Source organism: Balaenoptera borealis, assembly GCF_965194805.1.
Source record: "Balaenoptera borealis genome assembly, chromosome: 19".
In the NCBI taxonomy this organism is placed as follows: Eukaryota; Metazoa; Chordata; class Mammalia; order Artiodactyla; family Balaenopteridae; genus Balaenoptera; species Balaenoptera borealis.
The window spans coordinates 61,465,446-61,487,307 of record NC_138878.1 but is presented as its reverse complement, the minus strand read 5'-3'; the positions used below and the strand labels follow the sequence as shown (position 1 = coordinate 61,487,307).

General features: G+C 56.1%; 2 protein-coding genes across 6 annotated transcripts; both read right to left on the bottom strand.

Moving 5' to 3' along the window:
* Positions 1 to 558: 558 nt before the first annotated feature.
* CYTH2 (cytohesin 2) lies at positions 559 to 9,613 on the bottom strand. 2 transcript variants are annotated; one of them, XM_082368655.1, is made up of 12 exons: positions 9,426 to 9,613; positions 8,459 to 8,606; positions 8,294 to 8,360; positions 7,139 to 7,257; positions 5,716 to 5,796; positions 5,121 to 5,233; positions 4,864 to 5,012; positions 4,208 to 4,319; positions 1,351 to 1,427; positions 1,165 to 1,236; positions 912 to 1,066; positions 559 to 822 (listed from the first exon to the last, which is right to left on the bottom strand). In XM_082368655.1, the coding sequence occupies exons 1-12, from the start codon at positions 9,442 to 9,444 to the stop codon at positions 735 to 737; spliced, it is 1,200 nt and encodes a 399-aa protein (XP_082224781.1). In that variant the 5' UTR covers positions 9,445 to 9,613; the 3' UTR covers positions 559 to 734. The 2 variants fall into 2 exon arrangements, with proteins under 2 accessions (XP_082224781.1, XP_082224782.1); XM_082368656.1 differs by lacking the exon at positions 9,426 to 9,613 and adding an exon at positions 8,895 to 8,982.
* Positions 9,614 to 11,811: 2,198 nt separating this feature from the next.
* On the bottom strand, positions 11,812 to 21,408 carry KCNJ14 (potassium inwardly rectifying channel subfamily J member 14). 4 transcript variants are annotated; one of them, XM_082368653.1, is made up of 4 exons: positions 21,278 to 21,408; positions 20,165 to 20,409; positions 15,614 to 16,373; positions 11,812 to 13,789 (listed from the first exon to the last, which is right to left on the bottom strand). In XM_082368653.1, the coding sequence occupies exons 3-4, from the start codon at positions 16,319 to 16,321 to the stop codon at positions 13,193 to 13,195; spliced, it is 1,305 nt and encodes a 434-aa protein (XP_082224779.1). In that variant the 5' UTR covers positions 16,322 to 16,373; positions 20,165 to 20,409; positions 21,278 to 21,408; the 3' UTR covers positions 11,812 to 13,192. The 4 variants fall into 4 exon arrangements, with proteins under 4 accessions (XP_082224779.1, XP_082224777.1, XP_082224780.1 ...); XM_082368651.1 differs by having other exon boundaries at positions 20,165 to 21,408; XM_082368654.1 differs by lacking the exon at positions 20,165 to 20,409 and having other exon boundaries at positions 21,278 to 21,296.
* Positions 21,409 to 21,862: the final 454 nt, after the last annotated feature.

Below are 21,862 nucleotides of genomic sequence, written 5' to 3'. Positions count from 1 at the left end.
GGAGATGTTATAAAAATGCCAGTTCTCAGCACTACCCCTGCCTGGTGTAAAATGTCTTCCAAAGGATGATCCTCTAGTGGCTGGGAAACCCGGTTCAATTGGCCCAGAGTCCCACCCTCTTGGCCCCAAAGCCCCGCCCCACCTACACTGGTCCCAACCTATTCCCGACACCACTGACCTCTAGCCCAGCCGATCAGATATTGTCTGTTGCCCCTCAAAGACCACAAGCCCAGGAGAGCAAAGGTGGGATGAGTGTCTGCCTGGCGCCTGGCTGTCAAGTAATGTCTAGAATGAACGGCAGACCTCGTCCCGGAAGCTCTGCGCACCTGCGTTCTCAGCACCCTTCAGTTCTAATGCAACGCCAACTCCAACCCAGTTAAACTCCTTCCTTTACTCCACCCCCGCGAGCTACGGGTGAAACCAGAACTGAGCCATCCAGGATATGCCCTGTTCATTCAGCTGCACGGACAGCACCCTTTCTTCACGCGTTACCAGGCCAGCTCCACCAAGCACCTCAGCTCCACCAGCCCCAAGAGATGAGGGGGTCCGCAGGCCGCGAATGGTTAAATAATTCATAAGATTACCAACAGCGTATTAATTACAAATAATGAGGGAGGAGCTAGAGGAGATGAGTTTTCCAAACGGGGAACCAGGATCCGCAGCCCCAGGGCCCGGGGGTCCGGCCACCCGGGCAGGGCAGCTCCGTAATAAATAATGGAGTTGGGGGCAGGGGGTCAGGGCTGCTCCTGCTTCTTCTTGACAGAAATCCGCTTCTTCCTCGCAGCCAACATCTCATAGAACGGGTCCACGCTCACAGCGGCCCTGCAGAAGGGGCAGGATCCCAGGGTGAGGGCCGAAGGGCCTGGGCCCCCGGCCACCCCCTCCCCAAGGACTCTGGGGCGCAGGCTCACTGGATGGACTTGATCCACTCGTCCTTCTCCTCCTGCGTGGGGGCCGAGATCCGGTACACCATGTGGTTCCCCTCAACCACCCGGCCATCTGCCTCTGTCTTGCAGGCTTTGATGAGCTGCCCCTTGTTGTTGCGGATGTAGAGCTCGAAGCAGTTCTGGGTAGACACGAGACGACGGACAGCTGGGAAGAGCCAGCCCTGGGGCCAGGGGAGACCCCCCGACACGGCAGGACGGGGTACAGGGAAGGTCTTACTGGTTTCCGGGGGTCGTCCACCTCGCGGATGCTCAGATTCTCCAGGGGGATGATTCCTCGGGGCTCCTTGTCCTGAGAGAACGAGTTTGACCGGATTCAGACTTCCAGTCTCCGCCCCACCGCCCCCAGCCCCTGCCTCCCACAGACTCAGGAGTCCTGCCCCCTGCCCCTCGGCCCCGCCCTCACCGTCGTGTACTCAAAATAGTAGAGGCAGTTGTCCGTGAGGATAAACCAGCGCCGCTTCCACGTCTTCACCCGGCCCCCTGGAAGGGAAGGGGGGCAGGGGGCCTGGGCTCAACAGGGGGACGGGGCCTCTGGGAGGGCGGGGACGGGGGGGTGAGAGACAGAGCGAGCGCAGGGAAGGTGGGGCTGTCAGAGCCTCGGAAAGAGCGATGCGTGGGAAGACGGACGAGCAGGACCAGGCGTGGTGTCTGGGCCCTGGGGACCGGTCCACCCCCAGCGTGCGGCTCTACACTCTAAGCCTGTCTGTCGAGTCGGGTCAGGGCCCTCAGCCCCCCTGCTATGGGCCCGAGGCCAGGGCAGCCCCCTCCCCTTGTGTCATGTCGGGGAGCAAGGACGGGGCCGGCCTTGTACCTACCTCCTGGGGCAGACAGCGAGAAAGCAGGCAGGACCAGGCGAGAAGGGAAGGCGGAAGAATGGGGTGCCCCCGAGAGCCGCAGGGTTGGGGAGGGGAGGGATGCGCAGGAGGTGGCACAGAGATTGACAGAAACAGCAGAGAGAGACACGCAGAGAAGGAGGGAGGGAGGGAGAGAGAGGGAAGAAAACCAGTTACATCCACATGAGGGAGGAATGGCCTGACCCTCTCCCACCCGGGGCTGAGGACCCTGAGCCGCACTGAGGCGGCCAAGAGCCCCTCCCCGCGCCACTGCCCGGCTCCGGCCCAACCCCTAGGACGTATCCCAGGCCAGGGGGGCCTTCCACTGCCACGGTGAAGATGTCTCTATACGGGAGTCATCCCCACAAGGCAGAAGACAAAGCCCCCCAGCGTTGGGCCAAGGTGGCACGGGACTCATGTCAGTACCAGTACACACTGGCTGTGACCTCAGGACAACCGCTTGCCCTCTGTGGATGCCAGTCTGGAGACCCACTCCAGCCCACACCTTCCTGCTTCAAAGTGACCTGCTTCTGGGCTCCTGGTGGTCCCGCAAGGAGTAAATTGCAGTAATAATGACTTTTATTAACCATCTCTGTGAATATAACCACCACCACAGATTCCCTTTCCTGTGTTTCAGTGTTTAAGAGGTGGCTTTCTCTAATGACCTTGTGATGTGCTCTGGTCAGAGATCTGGGTCCAAGGCCACCTCTGCCCAGTGGCGGCTGGACAGTGACCGAGCCTCAATCTCCTCATCCGAGAAATGGGAAGGGTTCCTACTGCTGGGCGCGGTTTGGAAGAGAACCAGTTCCTCAGGAAGCTGCCCCTCCTGCTTTTCTTTCCCACCCACTCACTGCCAGGGGCACCATTTGGCCCTCCTTGAATCATCTAAATTCCTCCCAGACCCCGAAGACCTGGAAGACCTGTCGGCCTCCCCCGGAGCTGATGCAGGAATCCATCCACCCCAGCAAGTTATCTGGAAAGAGTGATTCGCATTTTTTATGCACCAGGGACCTGCTACTGTAGCTGGAGAAGCGATTCCTCCATTTAGGAGCAGAATTCCATGTGGGGGGGGCAGTGTGGATGATGAGATGTGAACGGAGCTAAGTCCCGCCTTGACCCTGTGCCAGGCTGGAAGCTTCCTCTGCGCCCTCCCACTGTCCGGGCTGCCTTCACTGTCCAAGCCGGACTATAATTCCTCACCAGATTCTGTGTCTCCCTGGGGCAGCCATTCACTGCTCCTCCATTAAAAAACCACCGCTGGGGCTTCCCTGGTGGTGCAGTGGATAAGACTCCGCGCTCCCAATGCAGGGGGCCCGGGTTCCATCGCTGGTCAGGGAACTAGATCCCACGTGCATGCCGCAGCTAAGGAGCTCGCCTGCCGCAACTAAGACCCGGCGCAGCCAAAAAAAAAAAAAAAAAAAAAAGCCACCGCTGACCCTCCCAGGGCACCTACTACCAGGCCCAGCTCCGAGCCAACGGCTCTCAACCTGGGCCATGCACTGGGACCACCTGGAGAGCTTTCAACATGACTGATGGCCTATCCCGCCCCCAGCGACCCGACTTCACAAGTCTGTGGACTGGCCATTGCGGTTTTTGGGTGAATCTCTGGGCAGCCAGGGTTGAGAACCACTCCAATCCTCAGCCAGCTGTACCTGTCGGACCTCTGCTAACTAACCCTGAATGTGCTGGTGCCATGTGTTCCAAGGGTCACTGGCCCCTGCCCCATCCATCCCATCGTGGCCAGGGGCTCCCGATTCACCTAAGCCAGCCAGGGTGCTTCCCCTCCCCACCAGGAACCAATCCACCCAGCTGAGAAGTCCACCGGGGTATTCTGGGACCCGTTTCCTCATTTCTGCAGGCTCTTTTCTGCCTAAGGGAGATGTTCTGGGGAGGTACGACGCCCCTAGAACAGCCACCACACTACTGGGCTGATGAGGAGGTAACACACCATGGGGATAAATCCAAGAGTCTCATAGTCGGTCTGCCTCGGACCCCCAAGAGTTCCCTCCAAGTGAGGTAACAGGCTCCCAGGCATCCCAATCCCTTGGGCTATTTTCTGTTCACTACAGCTGAGAGCATCCTGAGTGAACACTCTCCCCCCAGATGGCGACTGGGCGAGCTGGTTCTTGGCTGTGTCCTCAGTGCCTAAACCAGGGCCTGGCACAAAGAAGGGGTTCCGTAAATATGTATGGGTGAACAGAAGGGGTTAGGGAGCACTGAATACAAGCCCGGCCCTGGGCTTGGGCCCGGCACACAGTGCTGAACTAGTTTTCGGCCCATTTTTCAGATGTGGAAACTGAGGTTCAGAGAGGTGGAATCGCTGGCCTAAGGTCACATAGCGGGTACGTGAGAAAGCTGAGTCCAGAGCCTGGGGCCCACTAACCTCCCCCCTGCAGAGGCAGCCAGCAGAGTCAGCAAGGGACGTACCCAGCTTAAGAAGCCAGCCCTCCCGGTCCGGGTTGAAGAAGGTGTGGGTCAGATCATTCCCGTCATCCTCAGGAATCTTGAAGGGCTCATTTCGGATGCTGTCGTAGAGGTTCTGAGGGGCGAAGGCGTGGTCAGCAATTCCAGGCTCCTGGGACCCTCCCAGGGCTACTCGGCAGTGGGGAGGGGGCTCCACCAACCAGGGAGCCAATGAGACCATGGGTGGGACGGCAGATGGGATGGTGCAGGGAGGGAGGGAGGGAGGAGGCCGGGAGAAAAGGGAAGAAGGCAGAAGAGTGGAGGGAGCCCCAGGGAGGAGAGAGAGGAGGAAAGATAGAAAAACTATGTGGAAACACAGACATAGGAAGAGCTGCTAGGTTCTGAGAGAGACCGACAGGCAGGTGGAAAATGGGACAGACCAAGACCCTGAAAGAGTCACAGAGCCAGAGAGAGACAGAAAAGAGAAAGAGAGAGACAAGACAGGCAGCCAGAGAGAGAGAAAGAGGAAAGAAAGGGACATGCTGGCGTGACCACGCCGTCCACGGGCGAGGCGATGATCCCGGTGGGGAGCTCAGGCACTGGGAGACCCCCAAGGAGGAGGGTCTGTGGCAGGAAGAGGGACAGGGCTGAGGGGGCTGGGGGAGGGGGGGGGGCCTGACCCTGAGCAGCTCCTCAGGCAGGTCCCCGCCCTCATTGATGCCCCGGTTCATGGCCACGAAGCGCTCCAGGCCCGGCTTGTCCCGGACGTTGGGGTTGTGAAGGCTGGTGTTCAGCATGATCACCGCGAAGGACAGCACGTAGCACGTGTCTGCATTGGACAGTCGGGGTGATGACTGGGGCATATGGGCCCCCAGGACCCGAGAGGTCAAGCCCCCAGCTCCCTCCTTCCCCAGGACCCAGGAGCCTGGGCCCCCACCTGTGGACTGGAAAACCCCGGGGTTGCATAGGCAGTAGCGCTGGGCAAAGGCTTCCATCATCCGGTCAATCTTCTGGGCTTCTCCAGGGAGGCGGAAGCTCCAGAGGAACTGCCTGCGTCAGAGAGGGGCCGGGTGTCGATGCCAGAACTGGCAGGACCCCCTCCCCACTCTCAGCCCCCGTGATAGGAACTGGCCAATGAGAGCTCCACGCTTGTGGCCAATCTGACCACTGAGCATCGGCCATGAGACTTTTGGTGGATTTATATGGAAACACCCTCCTTCTTTCTACTAAGGTTGCTGAGCGGGTCTGATGGTTGCTAGGGGCTTCTGCTACCATGTGGGAGGAGGGTCTGCAGCGAGCAATGCCCACACCATGGTGAGCACAATCAAGAGGAAGAGAAAGTTGTCCTTCTGACACCGTTTGAGCACCTGGATACAGGTACGCCGGGAGGAAGCCCCACCGTGGACTTCGGTGTCATGCGAAGGCGATCCATTCCCTAATTTTTGTTGCTGTTTTTGTTTTGAGTAGGGATCATCACTTGTAAAGAAAGCCCTGACAGGTACCCTCCTGCCCTTCCAACCTCTCCCTCTCACCTGAGGGCCTGCACCAGATTGAGGTCGGTGAACTCATGCAGATCCACGAAGGCGTGGAGCACTGCCAGGTTCAGCTCTTCCCTAGGAGGACAGGGACAAAGTCACGCGCAGAACGGGGCTCGGGGAGGTGGGCGCAGGAGTGGACAGGAGACGAAGCAGTGGGGAGGCTGTGCCCCCTCTTCGGCACAGAGGCTACCCCTATAGCCGGTGAAAGTTTTGGCCAAGCCCCCATCACAGGCCTGGCACCAGGGCAGGGGTACTCAGAAGGCTCTTGGGAGGACTGTCTGCCTCGAGAACCCTGGTGTGGCTGGACCTCTATTCAGTGGGGAGAAATGCAGCAAACACGTGCTCTGCTGGCCATCACCTCTCTCTGATGAGCCCCAGGTTCCACAGATGCCCTGTGGAGATGGTCTCCCAGCCCCCAGTGCCCTGTGGAGATGGTCCCCCACCCCCCATAGGTCCATGGACAATCCCACTGCACCCCAGATGTCCACAAAACGATCCCCACAATGCCAGATATCCGGACCATCTCCATGCACTCCAGATGTCCAGACAATCCCCAGACATCTACAGATGACCCACCACACCCCCAGACTCCCAAGACAGTCCCTACGCACCCCAGATGCCCACAGACGGTCTCTGTACCGCAGATATCCAGAAAGTTCCACACACCCTAGATGTCCACACAATCCCTAAGCATCCCAAACGTCCACAGATGGTCCTGTGCACCTCAGACGTTCGCACCTCAGACGTTCAGACGGTCTCTACACACCCCAGACGCTCACAGATGGTCCCCAAGTTTCCCAGACTTCACAGGAGGTCCCCATGCACCCTGGATGTCTATAGACGGTCCCCGCACATTCCCAACATCCACAGATGATCTCCATGTACCCCAGATGTCCATAAATCCCTAGGTACCCCCGGATATCCACAGTTGGTCCCCATACACTCCCAACATCCAATCTCAGGCACCCTACACTTCTAGGTGGTCCCCACACACCCTGGACGTCCACAGATGGCCCTCATGCTCTCAGATGTCCATGGGCCCCCTGTGCTCCCCAGATATCCATTGATGACCCCCCCACTTCCTAGCGGTCCACATCATTCCCATGCACATCAGTTGTCTCACACCATTCTCACGCTCCCATGCCACCCACAGATGTTCTCCACTGTCCCCAGCCATAAATGGATGGTCCCCACATTGCCCAGATGTCCACAAAGGTCCCACACCCCCCAGATGCTCAGAGATGGTCCCCAGGTTCCCCAGAAGGTCCCAGGCTCCCCCAGACTCCTGTCAGCCCATTTTGTCAAAATCCAGTCATAAGGTTGATCTATCAGAGTCTCTTCTCGGGAGGATTTGGGTGCAAGGGGCCGAGGTGAGAGGCCAAGCAGGAGGTGGCGGGGGGCAGGGGGCGGGTCTCACCTCTCCCCCAGGTAGTCCCCGATGGCCGTCTTGTTCAGGCCTTCGCCCTTGTACAGGAAGCGGGCGATCTCCTCGGGTGTGTTCTGCAGAAGTTCATTCTCCACCAGGAACTGGATCCCCTGGGGGGCGGGAGCTGGGTCTCAGGGCTGGGTACGCAGAAAGCCACGCCCCTCCCCCCACATCCTCAGAAATCAGAGCCTCCAAACCCACCCCCACCCTCAACGGAGTAGGGCTGAGTTTTACTTTCAGGCTTTTCCCAGGTCCTCAAATACCATCCGTCCCACGTCCTAGTCTTTGCATCTACTGTTCCCTCTGCCTTTGTCTGGTTAATTCCAGCCCCCTGGAAGCAGGGTCTGGCAAGAACAGGAGGTCCGTGAATGTTTGCTGAATGACTGAACAAACTACCATTGCTTTGGACAAGAAGAATAAAGTGGGAAACTGTTAGTAGACAGCAGTCCATCAAGGGCTGTGAGGGCCAAGCCTCAGGCTGGACTAAGGCTTTCTCAGGCTCTCCTGATGCCACGAGGACCACCACGGTGGCTATATCTCACTCTGGATCATGGTATCCATGCCTAGGGGCTTCCTGAGGGCAAGGCAGGGTCAAACTCTTCTCTGGGTCCTCAGCTTTGCCTAGCAGAGGGGCAGGCCCGAGGGAGGCCTCAGGAGATGGGTGTAAAATGAATGACTGAATGAACGAACAAACATCTTTCTTCCACCTGGTGAACACTAACTCATCCTTCAAACCTGACCCGAATATACCCTCCTCAGGGAAGCCCTCCTTGATGCCACCAGGCTTGCTCCTCTGAGTGTCCACAGCCCTGGTACCTCTCTCTCTCTCTCTGTCATGGCACTTGTCAACCCTCTTCTGTACATGTCACCATCCATATTCCCTACCAGACTCAATCGAGCTCCTCCTGGGGACTCTAGATGACAACAGAATTGGGCCCTAAAATATGAGCAAAAAGGGGAAGAAGACCTCCCAGGCAGAAGTTCCAGCCCAGGAACAAATGCAGCCAATATCTGAATCCAGGGATCAGGAACAAGTCTGTCCACCTAAGGTAGACCTTTAACCACCACACTTCTGGAACAGAGAGATGCCAGAATCCCCCGTCTGGATGTCTGCCTGGCTGATCCCAGCCCTGTGGCCCCAAGCACCTTTTTGGGGTCCATATTGAACTTCTTCCTGCCCATTGCCATCTTCCGATTCCGTTGCAAGGTCTTGCTACAGGGACAGAGAACGGAGGGTGGAGGGTCAATGCCTGGGCATCCCCGGCCCTGGCCTGGCCCCATGACCCCCAGGTTCCCTGCCCCAGCCCTCACCTGCCCTCATTGGCCTCCAGACCCTCGACCTCGCTCATGGCTTCGCTGAGCTCCTCGCGCAAGCGCTGGATCTCCACCAGCAGCTCCTGCTTCCGCCGCCGGATGTTCTCCAGCTCCATCCGCTCCTCTGGAGTCAGGTCCGGGGGTTCTGGGAGAGGGGATCAGGGGTGGGAGGTCAGTTCTGGGGACTGGGAGCGTGGATTTCTGAAATCTGGGGGAAGACAGGGCTCCTAGGTTCGGGGGGAGGAGGAGGAGGAGGAGGCGAGTCCAGCCTCCTGTCTACTGGAAAAAGGGGCTAGGGCCTAGATTCCTCAGTCCAAGGGAGGAAGGGCTAGGAATCTAGACTCTTTAGTCCTGGGGGAGAAGGGGACTGGGAGCCTGAACTCTTAGGTCTGTGGGGAAAAAAGGGCTGGAAGCTTGAACTTCGGTCCATTACTTGAAAGGAAGCTGAGGCCTTGGTTTTCTGCCTCCATTCTTGGCGAGGTAGCTGTGGGTCTGGATGTCCGGACTCCTGGGTCCATGGAAAGTAACTATGGCAGGCGAAGCTGATGACAGCTTGCAAGAGTTGAGGAAGGGGGCGGGGCATCGAAGGCCCCCGTCCCCGCCTTAGAGGAATCTGTAGCCCCTAAGATCTCTCCTCACCCCACCGTCCCCAAAAGCCCCCTCCCCTCTCCCAGCAGGCACTGGGCTCGCCCGGCACCTCCAGAGGGAATGGTTCCTCCCCGGCCTCGCCTCCGCGGCTCCCACCCCTTCCCGCTGCCACCGGAAACAGGCTCAGCCCAAACAATGGCCTGGAACGCCCCACTCTCCTGCCCCGCCGGAAGCCTGTCCCGTGCCCCACAAAAGCGAAGCGACGGCGGAACCGAACAGCTTCGCAGGGCGCACGCCGGGAAGAACGCTCGCGGCGGAATGCTGGGGCCGAAACGCTCCATCCGCTCCCAGACGGCCCCGCCCCTCCCCGACTTACCATAGACACCGTCCTCCATGGCGGCTAGGAAGGCCCGCGGGGAGTCCGGGGCGGTCCCGCCGGTCGGGCCTGGATCCGCGTTGGCCCGCGGGCTCGGGTGAGCCCGCTCAAACGCCCCGGGAGCCACCGCCGCCTCCTCAGCGCCAGTCCTCAGCGCTGAAAAGACTCTCCCTACGCCTCCCAACCGCCCCGCCAGTAGGGACCGCCCCTCGTTTTGACACCGCCAAATCCACGGCGGGCCCTCTCGTCTGCTCCGCCTCCGATACCGAAGACTCGCCCACCAGGGCGAATAGACGCGCAAGGAGTAGACGTAGCAATGTCCGGCCGGAGGTAGACGGTCTGTGAGGCCAATCGAAGTGCGAGCAGGGGCCGGGCCCCGCCTCCGAAACTAAAGAAGGCCCTTGGCTGGCTTGCTCACCAATGAGAAGCCTCGGAAAGGAGTTGCATGGAGGTGGGACTAAGCAAAAGCCTGCGCAAGGGCTCTGGGCGCTAAGATACGAGGTTAACCGAGCCCCGCCTCTAGCAATACGTTGCTAGGGGGCGGTACTTTGTTGGGCTTGTTGCCAGGGGGCGGGGCCACAACTCGGTTATTTCCGTGAGCCACACCTCCTAGCCGGCCCAGCTGGCTTTTGACTGCAGCGGTTGCCAGGCAACCGGGAGTAGCTTTGGCTCAGCTTTCTTTTGGCTTCCTTCCTCCGGGTACTGGCCCCTCCGATCTCCAGACCCATTCCTTACCCTCTCCCTTGACCTCCCCATACACCTCAGCCTCTTCCGAGTCAAGGAGTGGTGAAACAAAAGACTTATTTTTTTCTTCCAAATGCTGCGGTTTTTAGTCTCTGTCGTGGAGAATGGGACAATAGAGGAAGGCCAAATACAGTGAAAGCACAGGCTCCGCCTTCCTGCCTCAGGCTGCCTCTCAGTCTCCTCCCTCTCTCCCCAAAACTCCTCCCCTTATTTTAGCATTCTTCTGCTCTAAGACAATTCCCCTTTCCTCAGCATCCTCCCACCTCTGATTCCTTCCCCCTTCTCAGAGTCCTTTCTGTCCTCTGTGACTCGCCTCATTTCACTTCCCCCTCCTCTCATACTCTTGCTCTTCTTAAAATCCTCCCTCCTCTCCAAGTCCTCTCGCATCTGAGGACATTTCCCCTCCCCCACCTTTCATTCCCATTCCTTGCAGGCAAAGCGGGTGCAGGGGCCTGGCTCGGATGGAGATACTGGGCACCCCCGAAACGGGCAGGTCCCTTATCGGGTCTGAGGTGGTGTCTGGGCCTGGTCCTCACTCGCCTTCCCTCAGCTAGGCAGGTGGGGACAGATTCCAGGCCAGGACCTGGTTAAGCTGACAGATTAGCCACGGAGCCTCCTAATCCCCTCAGTGACCTTTATGAGTGGCTCAAGCTCTGGCCTCCCTAGCAGAAACCCAGGTTGCACCAGCCCTGACCCCACTCTCTCTCCTTCCAAACAGAACCCTTTTCCTGTCCCTTCACCCCCAACTTAACACCCTTCTTCATGCCTGGGTTTCCTTTGCCCCGGATACCTACCCCAGCCACCCTGAGCTGGGGTAGCAGCCAGCTAATTAATTCCATCCCGTTATTATGTGGGGATTCTGCAGGATAAAGGGAGGTGGGGAAACCAGAAGGGGGGACCTGGGTTGATGCAGCACTGGGGCAGGCTGATGGGCAATGAGAGTGCCTGCCCTCAATCCTGGAACACAGCGGTGGGAACGTGTCCTCCCTGGCACTGGCTCCTTCTGCGGCTGGCTTCTAGCCTGCTGGGCACTTAGGTAGATAGCAGCATGGGCAGGGGCCAGATCCAAGGACCTCTGTGTACCCCAGAAGCACACTCCCAGACACACCATTCCATCACAGGGCTCCCAATGATCTAATCTGGGGGACAAGTCTCCCCCTAAACACATACATTCCCCTGACATTCAGAGGTACCTCCTCCTTCCCCTGCCCCCAAGCTGCACCAGAGAGGAGGTGATTCTGGCCCTGAGCCACAACCCTCACTCCCCCTTGCCTGCCCTGTCATTCAGACATCCAGGTTCAGACCTGGCCTCTGAGAGCATCTCCCATCCCTGTTGCCCCCAGAAGGCCAGGCATTCCAGAACCAGGGAGAGCTGGGGTATCTCCAGGACCCTCACCCCCATCCAACCCTCAGTGAAGTGAGGAATCATCCTCGTGGAAAGGCCCTTGGAGAACTTCAAGTTCCAATACCCCGTTTTTACAGATGGGGAAACTGAGATGAGGAGAAGGGCGTGATTTGCTCAAAGTCACACAGTCAGTTGAGGCAGAGTTGGGGTCTAGAGTAAAGCTTCCTGGATCCTTGTAAAGCACTCCATTCCACTAACTCAAGCTCAATTTCTAACCCCACTGTAGGAACACAGGAAAAAATAGATAGATATCTTTATTTATATTATATATATATATATATAATATACATATGTATAACATCTTTAAGAAATAGACACACATCTCTAGGTGAGAGATTCCAGAGCACTGTAGACTCACCAGCCTTGGGCCTCTCCCTTCCCTTGCCCAATAACTAGCCCTGTTACCCACAGGGTCTCACCCGAGCCCTCACCTTCTAGGTCAGCCCAGCAATGCTGCCCGTCAAGTCCCGAGTCCACCTCCTCAAACTGCCAAGTTCTAGGAGCTGATTAGAACTTCCGGGTTTTGATAACGGACAACTCTGGATCCCTGGAGCCTTGATTCCTTTTGGCATTACAGAACCATAAAGAAGTCATCTATCTTCATTGACAGTCTCCACTCCACTGGGCAAACTGCAACCAGCACACCTCAGACATCAGAATTGCCGATCCTTCCCTGACTCTGTGATCGATCTAGAGCCACAGAATCTTGATTCCTTTGGACATTCTAGAATGGCACTTAAAAAAGACACAAAGCCTGTGGATCATGTAGAGCGTTGATTCTCCCCCTTGGTTCGATGTTCTAGAGCCAGTGGTCTGGAGTTATCGCCCATCAAGAACTCCCAATCTGTCACTTTAGTCCTTCTAGACCCACAGACTCTCCATTTGTTTTGTGCATTCTAGAAACATAACTCTTTAGTTTCTGGAGTAGTCCAATTCTCTGGTCAAAGCTGTTCCAGAATCCCCAGTGCTTGCCTCTGTGGTCAATCTGGATTCACAGAATCTCAACACTGGGGTTTTCTGGAACCGCAAAGTCTTTTCCTGATTTGCAGTCAACATTCCTTGTCATTGGTCAATCAATATAGTCTTGAATTCTTGGGGCATTCCATAACTTTCCCTCCTTAGGTCGTCTAGAAAAAATGATTTGCTATGTGGTTGGCTGAGTCGAGAAGAAACAGTCCCTTGAATCTTAGGTCAGTTCAGACCAACAAATTCTTCATCTCTGCTGCTGCTTGAGAACAGATGACTTCTTCCCCTGGAGGTTGGCTATACCATCATTTCATGATCCTGCTTAACAAACCAAACCAGCCACCTAGAGGAATCTAGAAATACCAGTCCTTGCCTCTTGGGTGGTCCAGAATTCTGGATCCCTTATCTCTGGGGAGACTCAGGAATTGGGCTGACAAAGGCGTCTCAGGAGGGAGCACAGAATTCAGAGGAATTAAGGTCCAGTATGTTCATTGGTAGGTCCACTAGACGTGGCAGAACATCACCAGCTAATAATTTACCCAGCAAGCCTGTTGGTCTTAGGAAACACCTGCCCTCATCCCAGGAGAGGGCCCAATCTCTCCATCTTGCTACCTCTGGGAAAGGGGTACAAATAGGGGGGTACCAGCTTGTATCATGGGGGCAAGGTCAGCGCCAGGGTTGGTGTGAGTACTCGGGGGCTGGCAGCCCTGTCTTCTGCCTCTGCCGCATCCCCCTCCTCTTCCTCCTCTTCCTCCTCTTCCTCCTGGCAGCAACTGAGAGCAAGTTCATTCTCATAGCAAAATGCTGTCAGAGAGCCGGGGAAGCCAGACTTGGGGCTGTGGGAAGCACGCTCTGCCTGTTCGTCCAGCTCCTTGGCGCTGCAGACGGGTGTCCCTGGGACCTCATAAGTGCGATGGAAGTGGCGATAGTCAACCTCGTACTGGGAGCCACGCTGGAAGAGGACCGGCTCAAAACGATGTCCCCAGAGCAGCTCACCAGGGAGGTAGGAAGAGCGACACTGTGTGGTCATAGCTGTGGCCTCGACCATGCCCTCGAGAATGACCACCAGCTCAAAGTCAGCCCGGGCCAGCTCGGCGCGTCCTAGTTCATACAGAGGACTGGCGGAGTCGATCTCATGCACGATGGTGATGGGAGACACAAGGAAGATGCGATCGGTGCCACCATCAAAGCCCACGTCCACATCCTGGTGGTCCAGCGGTATGTACTCACCCTCCGGGGTCACGCGAGGCTGTAGCAAAAGGCGAGTGGCCAAAGACAGACATTAGGGAGCAGAGAGATAAATGGAGACAGAGACAGCGAGAGGAGGGGAGAGAGATGCAGAGAAAGAGGAGGGCAGAGACCAGTAGGTGTTGGGGTGTGGGGAGAACAGGGACCCAGAGAGAGGGGGATGGTAAGCCAGAAAGAGAGAAGGACAGAGACCCAGAGAGAGGGAGATGGAGGTCCAGGGAGGAGAGGACGGAGGCCCAGAGACTCAGAGGAAGACTGAGGAAAGAAATCCGAGAAAGACAGGGGAGAGAAAAAGAGAGGGACAGAGTGACATTCACATAGAGCCACAGAAATCAGCAATACAGAAACGGAGTTAAAGAGACAACAGAAGATAAGAATGACATCCAACCAGCAATTGGAGAAGGAGGAGAGGGATAGAAAAATGGCTTTCAATATATGGCCAGAGAAAGATAAACCAGGATGGCAATCTAGGTCCAACAGCCTATGTTTCACCACTGCCTCAGGCTGGCCTCTGGGCTATCTACCCACACCCCCAAACCAACTACCTCCATCCCCTTGTGTGTCTCTGTATCTGTGTGGGGTGGGGGCCTAACCCCAGGCCAGGTATTGGCAGTTTCACCCCATCTACCCATTGGTTCCATACCCACCTCCCAGGCCATGTCAGCACCCCAAAGACTTCTGCGAGAGACAGTGTCCCTCCTGGTCGTGAATACTGGTGTTTCAGTCAAGCAGGAGACAGAGGTGGGGGTGGGGTGGGGACCCATTCTCTTGCCACTGTCTCCCCAGAGCCCCCAGAGGCTGCTGGGAGTTGTAGTTCCCACCACGACCCTGTCCTCCCTCTCACCCCAGTCCAGCCCCAGACCAGAGTTCTTAAGTGTCTTTACTTGCAAGGCAAGGGCAGCTGCTGCCCCAGAATTTGCTTGGGCAGTTTGACCACAATTCTAGAAACACAATTCTAAGGCGCCTTCGTCAGGGCGCTGGAAGGAGCCGCTGCCCCAGGGGCCAATGGGAATTGTAGTTGGTTTTTGTTTGTTTTGGTTTTTTGTTTGTTTATTTGTTTGTTTGGTGAGACGCTAAAATTCAAGAATTTCCCAACCACTGCCCTGTACTTCTCTGAGCAGGAGGCTGGTGGGAGAGTCTGGGCCCCTGAGGTGGAGAATGAAGTCTCTCACAAATGCTGCCCAGAGGCCATGGAGAATTGTGTTCCCTGACTCTGCAGGTGTGAGTTGAGTTGCACCCCATCCTCGGGGCCTACATCTCCCACAAGCCCATAGGGGTCTGGCCTCAGTCACAGGTCTCTCTCTGTACCACAATATCTGCTGAGAATCGTAAACCTGAGCCGTGGTTTACACCACCCGCAAAACTACAACACCTCCTCAGACCACCCCAGGTGGGCAATTTCCCTGCCCCCAGAGGCTTCTGGGAAATGTAGTTCAGAGACTTTACCGGCCAGGCATGGACCTCGCAGGTCTGGATTTCCCACAATTCGATAGAGGGTCCATCCTCAAGCCACAGGGAGCTCTATAAGTCTCAAAATCTGTCTGAAGTCTAGGCCTCCAGGAAGAAATGATCAGAGACCTTTCTCTTGGGTTTACATCTACAGCAGCTCGGGGAGCCATCCTCAGCGCACCAAGTGGGGCGGAAGGGGCCCTGCCCCGGGAGACTGCTGGGAATTGTAGTCCAGATCCCATCCAGGCTCCAGGCTCCACGCACACCTGTCCCTTAGACCTACAACTCCCACCATCCCCCGGGACACCTACTCCCCGAACTCGTGAAAGGGCCCGCCCACCAGGGGGCGTGGTCGTCCGCCGGGACAGTCTCGCACCTGCAGCAGCTGGGCCCGCACGTGGGCCTCGACGAGGTGGCTGCGGCGCAGGTTGCCGACGCGCCACATGAGGCAGAGGCGGCGGTCACGCAGCGCCACGACGGCGTTCTCGCTGAAGACCAGCGTCTCGTTGCGCTTCTTGGGCTTGGCCATCTTGGCCATGACGGCGCCCACGACAAAGGCGTCCAGCACGCAGCCGGCGATGCACTGCAGCACCACAGCGGCCACGGCGGCCGGACACTCCTCGGTGACGCTGCGCACGCCGTAGCCAATGGACGTCTGCGTCTCCAGCGCGAAGAGGAAGGCGGCCAGGAAGCTAGCCACCTGCGAGAAGCAGGGGGCGGTTGGCGGCGGGGCAGCCAGGTCACCGTGCAGGGAGGCGATGAGCCAGAAGGCCAGGCCAAAGAGCAGCCAGGAGGCGAGGAAGGAGCAGGAGAAGAGCAGGCACATCCAGCGCCAGCGCACGTCCACGCACGTGGTGAACAGGTCGCTCAGGTAGCGCGCGCCGTGGCCGCCCAGGTTCACGAAGCGCACGTTGCAGTGCCCGTCCTTCTTGACGAAGCGCCCGCGGCGCCTCCCCACTGGCGACTGCGCTGGCGCCCACCCGTTGCGGCACAGCTCTGGCCCGGCCTGCTCCTCATCTCCCGCCCGATTGTTTGCCGACTCCAGGGCGCCGCTCAGGCGGCGCAGGGCCCTGGCCAGGCCCATTGGGCGGGGACACCCCCTCCACTTGGCCTAGCGGGGGGCGGGCGCCCCAAACCTGCGGGGACAAGAAACGGGCAGCCACGTCAGGGCTGCCGGAAATGGGGGGGCTCATTGGCCAGCATGCTCTCTGGGCCTTAGTGGCCTCATCTGGCAAATGGGTGGAAAATCAGAACAGTACAGCATCAACAACACTGGTGGGGGAATTCCCTGGCGGTCCAGTGGTTAGGACCATGCGCCTTCACTGCCAAGGGCGCAGGTTCCATCCCTGGTCGAGGAACTAAGATCCCACAGGCCGCACGGCACGGCCAAAAAAACAGACAAAAACACTGATGGTAATACTATAGGAGATGGTTGTGTAGCAACAACAGGAACACAACTATAGCCATAGCATCAGTACTGTGTTACAGCAAGCACTACAGTAACTAGAGCGGACATTTATACAGCGCCAGACACTGTTGTGAGCACTTTACATAAATTTAGATTTTCGAACCTCAACAATGTAGACGTTATCACCCCCATTTTACAGATGAGGAAACAGAGGTACAGAACTAAGCTGGGATTTGAGTGCTAGCAGTCCAGCTCCGGAGTCCATGCTCATAAAATAAAGACTAAGCGGTCACAAAGAAAACAAACTTATGGCTACCAAAGGGGAAAGGGGCGGGTGGGGGGGTAGTGGATAAGATAGGAGTTTGGGATTAACAGATACACACTACTAAATATAAAAGAGATAAACAACAAGGACCTACTATATAGCACAGGGAACTATATTCAATATCTTGTAATAACCTACAATGGAAAAGAACCTGAAAAAGTATACATATATAACTGAATCACAGCTGTACACCTGAAACTAACACAATATTGTAAATCAACTATACTGCAATAAAAATTTTAAAAATTAAAAAAAAAAAAAAAAAAGACTAAGTGGTAACTGCTGCTGTGACTCCAGCTGGGAGAGATGAGCCTGGGCTCTGAGGTCACCTATAGTTCAAAAGCTCAGAAGGCACAAGCAACAGAAGGGAAAAAAAAAAAGATAACTTGAACTTCATCAAAATTAAAAACTCTTGTGCTTCCAAGGACACTAAGATGAAAGTGAAAAGACAACCCACTAATGGGAAAAAATAGTTGCAAATCGTATCTAAGAAATTTGCATCTAAAACATATAAAGAGCCCTTATAACTCAATAAGAAAAAGACAGCCCAATTTTAAAATGGGCAAAGGATCTGAATAGGCATTTCTCCAAAAAGATATACAGTTGACCCTTGAACAACATGGGTTTGAACTGCAAGGGTCCACTTATACGCAGATTTTTCTCAATAAGTACTACAGTAGTACTACATGGTCTGCAGTTTGTTGAATCCTTGGATTCAGAACCATGTATACAGAGGACCAACTCTAAAGTTATACTCATATTTTCTACTGTGCAAAGGGTTGGCACCCCTAACCTCCATGTTTTTCAAGGGTCAACTGTACAAATAGTCAATAAGTATAGGAAAAGATAACTGACAACATTATGTCATCAGGGAAATGCAAATCAAAACCACAGTGAGATACCACTTCATACCCACTTAGGATGGCTATAAGAATTAGAAAAAACAAAACCAGAAAAGCATTAACAAAGATGTGGAGAAATTGGCACCTTCCTATGCTACTGGTGGAATGTAAAATTACACAGCTGGTGTGGAAAACAGTCTGGCAGTTCCTTAAATGGTTAAACATAGAGTTACCAATTCCACGCCTAAGTATCTACCCAAGAGAATTAAAACTAAGTGTCCAGGGGACTTCCCTGGCGGTCCAGTGGTTGGGAATCTGTGCTTCCACTGCAGGGGGCTCAAGTTCGATCCCTGGTCGGGGAACTAGGATCCCGCATGTCGTGCAGTGCAGCCAAAAATTAAGAATAAAAACCAAAACAACAAAGTGTCCACACAAACTGTTCACAGATACTCATAGCAGTATTATTATTCACAATAGCCAAAAGATGGAAACACCCAAACATCCATCAACTGATGAATGAATAAATAAAATGTGGTCTATCCACACAGTGGAATACTACCCAGTAATTTTTTAAAAAATGACATGATACATGCTACAACATGGATGAAACTTGAAAACACATGCGAAGTGAAAGAAGCCAATCACTAAAGACCATATATTGTGTAATTCCATTTATATGAAATATCCAAAATGGACAAATCTGTAAACTGAGAAATAAGACTAGTGGTGCCCAGGACTGGGGAGATGGGGAGATGGGGGAGCGATAGCCAGAGGAATGGGGTTTCTTAGTGGGGTGATGAAAATGTTCTAAAACTGATTGTGGTGATGGTTGCACAACTCTGAATATACCAAAAAAACACTGAAGTGTACACTTTAATGTGTGAATTGTATGGGATGTGGGTTATATTTCAATGAAGCTGTTACAAAAAACAAAAACATACCATAAAACCCAGGCTTGGCCCTGACTCTCAGATCATGGGGAAACCTTTCTAAACCTCAGTTTCCTCAGCTGTAAAATGGGGAAATTAGATTTCATCAAGGTCAGGAAGGGTCTTTCAGTCATATAGACCCAGGGCCCAATCTTGGCTCAGTTGCTGACCCACTGTGTGCCTTGGGACCACTGGCTTCATTTTCTGGAGCCTCAGTTTGCTCATCTGTGGAATGGGGATTTAAAAAAACAACAACACACACCTTGAAAGGAAGAGGAATCCAGAAGAAAGAACTCGGGCTTTTGAATCAGGCAGTTGTACGTTGAATCCCAGCTCGGGCACTTACTAGCTATATGGCTGGTGGCAAGTCACATCCCTTTCTGAGCCTCAGTTCCCTCATCTGAGAAATGGAGGGAATCTTAGCAGCTGAACTATGGGGAGGGAGAGGAAGAGCGGAGGGGCCAGGCATGGACCTGCAGACCTCATTGCCCTCCAGCAGCTGCAGGGTTAACATCTGGCCCTGTGGTGGAGGGACTTCCGGGACCTGTCTGGGCTAGGGGTTAAATGTTTTTGCACATCAGTTCCATCAATACCTACCAAGCACCTAGGTACTATGAGCCCCCTGTGCCAGGCTCTGGGGATCCTCATGGGCTTCTTAGCAGGGCTGGGGGCACTCACTCCAAGGAGAGTGAGTTGTTAGTTGATGTCAAGTTCAACATCAACAGGTACCCACTCCCCTGCCCCGCCCCCCGCCCCCAGAACTCTGCACCTGCTGTCCGTGACCACCCAGACAGCTCCGCCACGTGGGATTTTCTTAAGCCCATTCTGCAGAGGCAAAGCTGAGGCTCACGTCAGAGTGGACCGCGCCTGGCTGTGTTCAGCGCCCATGATGTGCCCCAACTCTCTTTTTTTCAGCCTCAACTATTCTGGGCATTAGAGATTGTTCTTCCAAAAAGGGGAAACCGAGACTCGTCGCTGAAGGGGGCAGGTCTGAGGTCAGGATCCAGGCTCTGACCTCGACATTTGCAGCTCTCTCCTGCCTGGAAGTCCCCACTATGCACTAGTCTCCTCTCAGGGGCCACCTGATGACATGATGGGGGAGGGGCCGCGGGGGACCGGCGGGGCCTCCTCACACCCAGTCACCCATCTTTGACCACAACCCTTGGATGTGGGGACTTTACTTCTCACAGTAAAGCAAACTGAGGCGCTGAGGTCCATCCCTTGTCCCAGGTCCCTCAGCCAAGGAACAGCAAACCCTGAACTCCCATCCAGCCTTCTTGGTGCCAAAGCCTGAGTGACAGACTGGACCACAGACAACCTAATCGCACGCTCCTATTTCCTGAGCACCGATGTCCCGGGCCTTGCCAAGCTCACCAGATGTCTACAGCCCGCCCACTGCTCTCCACCAGACCCCGCCGCTCACCTTGGCTGCTCAGGATGCTGGGAGGTCAAGGTCATCACTCCGGTTCACAGGTTGGGGAGTGGGCTGAGACCTGGCCAGACCCACGGAGTGCCAGGGGTGGGCTGCTGGTTTGGGTCCTGAGCCTTTCCAGCCCAGGACTCTGCTTTACTAAATCCTCCTGTGCCACCCTCAGCCCCGTGAGGCAGATGTGATCTTGTCCATTTCATAAAGCAGACAGGAGGGGCCTTCACCTCCGGGGGTCCCGTCTGCATCCAACACAGTCCAGTTCAGAGGCAGCACATGGGACTCGGCCTCAGGGCACACACACCTCCCACCAGCAACGGCAGGACCCCAGCAGAGAGGATCCAGAGCCTGAAGCCCTCCCCCCCACCTCCCCCTGACCTGGGAGAGCAGCTTAATGTTTCCATATAAAGGCCACACGGGGCTTAAGGTGCATCAACTTCACGTCAAAGTCACTGTCTAATCTAGGGCTGAGAAGCCCCGCCCCAGGTGCCGCGCCCCCTCCGCCCAGAAGCGCTTTCACACGCTCCCTGAGACCCTGGGCTGTCCCCTCACAAGCCCCCCCCGCTCACTAGGGGGGTCTGGGCAGCAGGTTGGAGGGCAGAGATCGACAGGAGGGGATGTGGTGTGGAGACTGAAGAAAGACGAGGGTACAGAAGCTCAGAGACGGGCAGGGAGGGGGAGTGTGGAGTGGCAGGCCTGAGATGGAGGGAAGGACAGAGACCCCCCCCAGGGGTCACAAGAATCCAGAGGGGACAGAGGCCCGGAGAGAGAGGGGGACAGAAAAGAAGCAGACTAGCAGCAACCAAGCAAAGAGAAGTGGAGATCACATCTTAGTCAACGGAAAGACGGGAGCTGTGGTGACAGAGCCAGATGGGGGACAGAGATGGGACAAGACAACAGGCAGAAAACGGAGGTGGGCTCTGAGCTGGGGGGAGTGAAGCTGGGCGGGGGAGATCGCTCTGGGGCTGGAATGTGTCACTGAGCGGGGAACGGCGAGGAGGGGGTGCAGGTGCCGGGGCAGACCCCCGAGCAAGGAAGGTTGGGGGGAGGAGGGGGGAAGGCTCTCCGAGCCAGGACCCCCGCCCTGGGGCTCCGCGCGGAGACACGTACCTGGTGGGGCAGCCCACCCCCATGCCCTCTGCCGGGGGCTCCTCTGTTCGGGCTGATGCGAGGCCTCTGCGGGTGCTGAGGTGCTGCGGCCTGTCCTCGGCCCCAGGGGCCTTGTGCCGGGCGCCCGACCTCTGTGTCCACAGGAGGATCAGAGGCCTGGCCCGAGGGGGGGCAGGGGGTGGGGCCAGCTCCGAGCCGCAGAGGGGGGGCCAGGGAGGACGGCCAGGCAGGGCGGCTGGGCCTCGGCCCAAGCAGGCTGGAGAGGAGGCGGTGGCACAGGAAAGACACAGCGGGAGGGGGCACGGAGACAGAGCTTGGGGGCCGGGAGATGCGGACACAGATGAGGGAGCAAAGCGATGGTGAGAAAGCGATCATGCGGGCAGTGGTGGAAAGACAAGAGACACGGGGGGCTCCCCGGTTAAGCCTGAGGTGAAGCCTTAAAAGGTTGGGAGGCACACCTGAGATCCCCCCCAGAGACCTAGAGTGAGTTCCAGACGGAACAAGACATCGGGAAGGCAGGACCGGATAGCACCCAACTGGCTGGGGGTCGGACCCAGTGGCCTAGGGACAGCCGGGTGCCAGGTC

Bases quoted from the DNA above. Each gene is read 5' to 3' on its own strand.
- CYTH2 (XM_082368656.1), bottom strand. From the start codon at position 8,979: ATGGACCCAGGAGTCCGGACATCCAGACCCACAGCTACCTCGCCAAGA. The intron at 5,797-7,138 runs GTGAGACCCGCC...CTGTCCTCCTAG, and splicing joins GGGGACTACCTGGGGGAGAG to GGAAGAGCTGAACCTGGCAG. The intron at 1,237-1,350 runs GTGAGGGCGGGG...TCGTTCTCTCAG, and splicing joins ACTATTTTGAGTACACGACG to GACAAGGAGCCCCGAGGAAT.
- KCNJ14 (XM_082368652.1), bottom strand. From the start codon at position 16,321: ATGGGCCTGGCCAGGGCCCTGCGCCGCCTGAGCGGCGCCCTGGAGTCG. The intron at 13,790-15,613 runs GTGCGAGACTGT...CTTTTGCTACAG, and splicing joins TGCGGGCCCAGCTGCTGCAG to CCTCGCGTGACCCCGGAGGG.